Below are 2,667 nucleotides of genomic sequence, written 5' to 3'. Positions count from 1 at the left end.
ACAGATCTAGAGTCACATGCATGTATCTGAACCTGTTATAAAGGTCGACAATATATACACATAAACTGAAATATGAAATCTAGCAGCGCTAAGATATACAAAGTTTATGTGCACAGAACAATATAGTGGCAACGACATTTAAATTCAAAGGCAAAATGAATATACATTAGACGAATACCATGAGATATATTTCAAACGAAAACTTACGCCGTCGTGGGCTTGAACATAAATGCCAAGTTCTGCTTATGCCGTGAATAAAAAAAAAAACAATAAAGCAGTGTACCTCTGCTAGGGAAAACGGTATGCATATACAGAAAATAGAGGTAGTAATAACAAAGGACCTGGTTCCGCCAGCTTCAAAATAAGCATACGGCCAGGCTGAAGCTGGAAGGTTACACAAAGTTTAAGAGACCCAAGTCCGGCAGCGTAAAGAAAACCCCTTAGTTCATGAAGAACAAGGAAGCGATATATGGGTTCCGTCTGGAACAGAACTTCCAGGCAAATCTCTAAAATGACTAGCCATAGTTCGAAAGGCAACCATGAGGGTTCTCTTATAGAATACCTCTTGAACTCAAACGGGACCGGCAAACCCTCGGGGTCTGAAAGCAAAACATGGAAGCATCACTCAGAAACGGTAGGTTCTGAGCTAGTATAAAGAAAAACAAGTAAGCGTTATTAACAGAACCAACCTGGATCCGTCGTGAAGAGAGGACTGTCGAGACCATCACCTCGATCCCATGAACTGGATAAGTAGCTCCACCTGTGCTCGCTCAACAGCAGAAGGGCACACATTAATCAACCATATCATTACAGTGGAATAACAAGAAGGTCTTTTATTAATCAGAGCGTAAGTTACCTGAGAAGAAGTGAAGCTGGGCCCTTCTCGGCCTTTGGAGCAGTTGCAGATGGTAACTGTAAGTCTGTAAAAATCGAACCGGAGTCTCGGCAGAGCACTGAACCTTCAAAGAAATGCGAGCAAATGAACCCCAACCTTGGCTCACGGAGGTTAAGTAGTGACTCGAAACCCTGGAAAGTATTTCCACCCTTCGATCGCCAAATTAGATCCTGACCGTTCAGATGAAGCGGGAAGAAGAGGCGGGAAGGTCGAGGATCCCAAGGCCGCTGCGTAGACGGGGTGGAAGATCGACCAAATGGATGTAAACACAACATTTATCAATGGTTCTATTGAGGAGGAAGTGTACAAAGAGCAACCAGAAGGTTTTGAGACGTTTGATCGGGAGTCTCATGTGTGTAGACTCAAGGGAGCATTGTACAGTCTCGAACATGCACCTCGAGCTTGGTACACTCAGATTGATAGTTATCTCACTGGATTGGGTTTCACCAAAAGTGAAGCAAATGTGAGCCTCTATCATATTTTGGTAGAAGGTAAATTGCTTATCATTGTTTTATATGTTGATGATTTAATATTGATAGGTGATGAGCAGCGGATCAGCTCTTGCAAGGAGGACCTTGCAAGGGAATTTGAGATGAAAGACATGGGTCTCATGCACTACTTCCTTAGGCTGAAGTATGGCAAGGTGATGTGGAATTGTTTGTGTCTTAAGGCAAGTATGCCACCGAGATATTGTAGAGATTTCACATGAAGAGTTGTAAGTCCATGGAGACACCTCTAGCGACGAACTGGAGGAAGGAGAATGCCACTTCAAGAGAAGAGGAAATGTGCACCATCCAAAAGCTTGTGCAGCTAGAATACTGTCCAAAGATCACACTCTAGAGAATTAATTTAAATAACATCCAGGACATTCCCGCCTCTCCTCTCTCACCCACTCTCTCTCCATCTCTCCTTTGTCACTCCCTCTCTCTCTCTCTCTTTCTGTACATCTCTATCTCCCTATGTATTTTTTCTCCCCCCACTCTCTCCCTCCCTGCCTCCCCATCTCCTTCTCTCTCTCAAGTCCTTTATCTCTTCCTTCCTCGCTCTCACTTTCAGTACCAAATTCGTGGAATAGACTGGTTATTGCAATAGGTAGCAATACAACTGCCTTGTAGTTTGATGAAATAGTCTCATCCTTGCTAACGGAGAAGATGAGATGGAAAAATATGGAGAGCCAGAATGGTGATGCCTTGTCTGTATGAGGGCGGTCCCAGAATAGAAACAAAATGATCCACCCGATTTGGTTTAAAAAGCCACAGAACAATAGAGACAAGGGTTGTTGAAGGTTGTTGGGGGTTGTTGCTGAAAGCGAAGCCAAAGCAGGAAGCTAAGGCGAAAAAGAGCAGAAAGAGGCAACACAAAACGATAAGAAAGAGACGCATAGATACAAATGCAGATATTATATAGTATTATATAACCAACATAGATCCATCTTAACGTCGGATTTATCCAACGCCGAAAGGGATCAAATTTCTCGAGGTGCAAACCTCTTTTTTTAGTGCAAAACTTGAGGAAATGATTGCACCTCAAGAGATTTGATCACTCTCAATGCTTGATAGATTCGAGGTTAAGATGGATCTATGTTGGTTATATAATACTATATAATATCTGCATTTGTATCTATGCGTCTCTTTCTTATTCCCTCTCTCTATCTCACCCTCAAACATACACACTTTCTCTTCATATCTATCTCTCTATCTCCCCCTCTCTTCATCTCCCTCTCTCTATCTTAACCCTGAATCTATCTCTTCATATTAATATATTTATATTAA

The 2,667-nt window shown here is 42.2% G+C and overlaps 1 protein-coding gene across 1 annotated transcript; it reads right to left on the bottom strand.

The window, feature by feature from the left end:
* Positions 1 to 222: 222 nt before the first annotated feature.
* Positions 223 to 1,170, bottom strand: LOC149159455 (uncharacterized). Its single transcript, XM_089434320.1, has 3 exons — positions 857 to 1,170; positions 690 to 760; positions 223 to 599 (listed from the first exon to the last, which is right to left on the bottom strand). The coding sequence occupies exons 1-3, from the start codon at positions 1,168 to 1,170 to the stop codon at positions 289 to 291; spliced, it is 696 nt and encodes a 231-aa protein (XP_089290446.1). The 3' UTR covers positions 223 to 288.
* Positions 1,171 to 2,667: the final 1,497 nt, after the last annotated feature.

The sequence above is a fragment of the Pinus tabuliformis genome, chromosome 5_2 (assembly GCF_031772625.1).
Source record: "Pinus tabuliformis cultivar Carrire ecotype Pingquan chromosome 5_2, CPIR1, whole genome shotgun sequence".
In the NCBI taxonomy this organism is placed as follows: domain Eukaryota; kingdom Viridiplantae; phylum Streptophyta; class Pinopsida; order Pinales; family Pinaceae; genus Pinus; species Pinus tabuliformis.
This window is presented reverse-complemented; position numbering and strand designations above follow the sequence as displayed.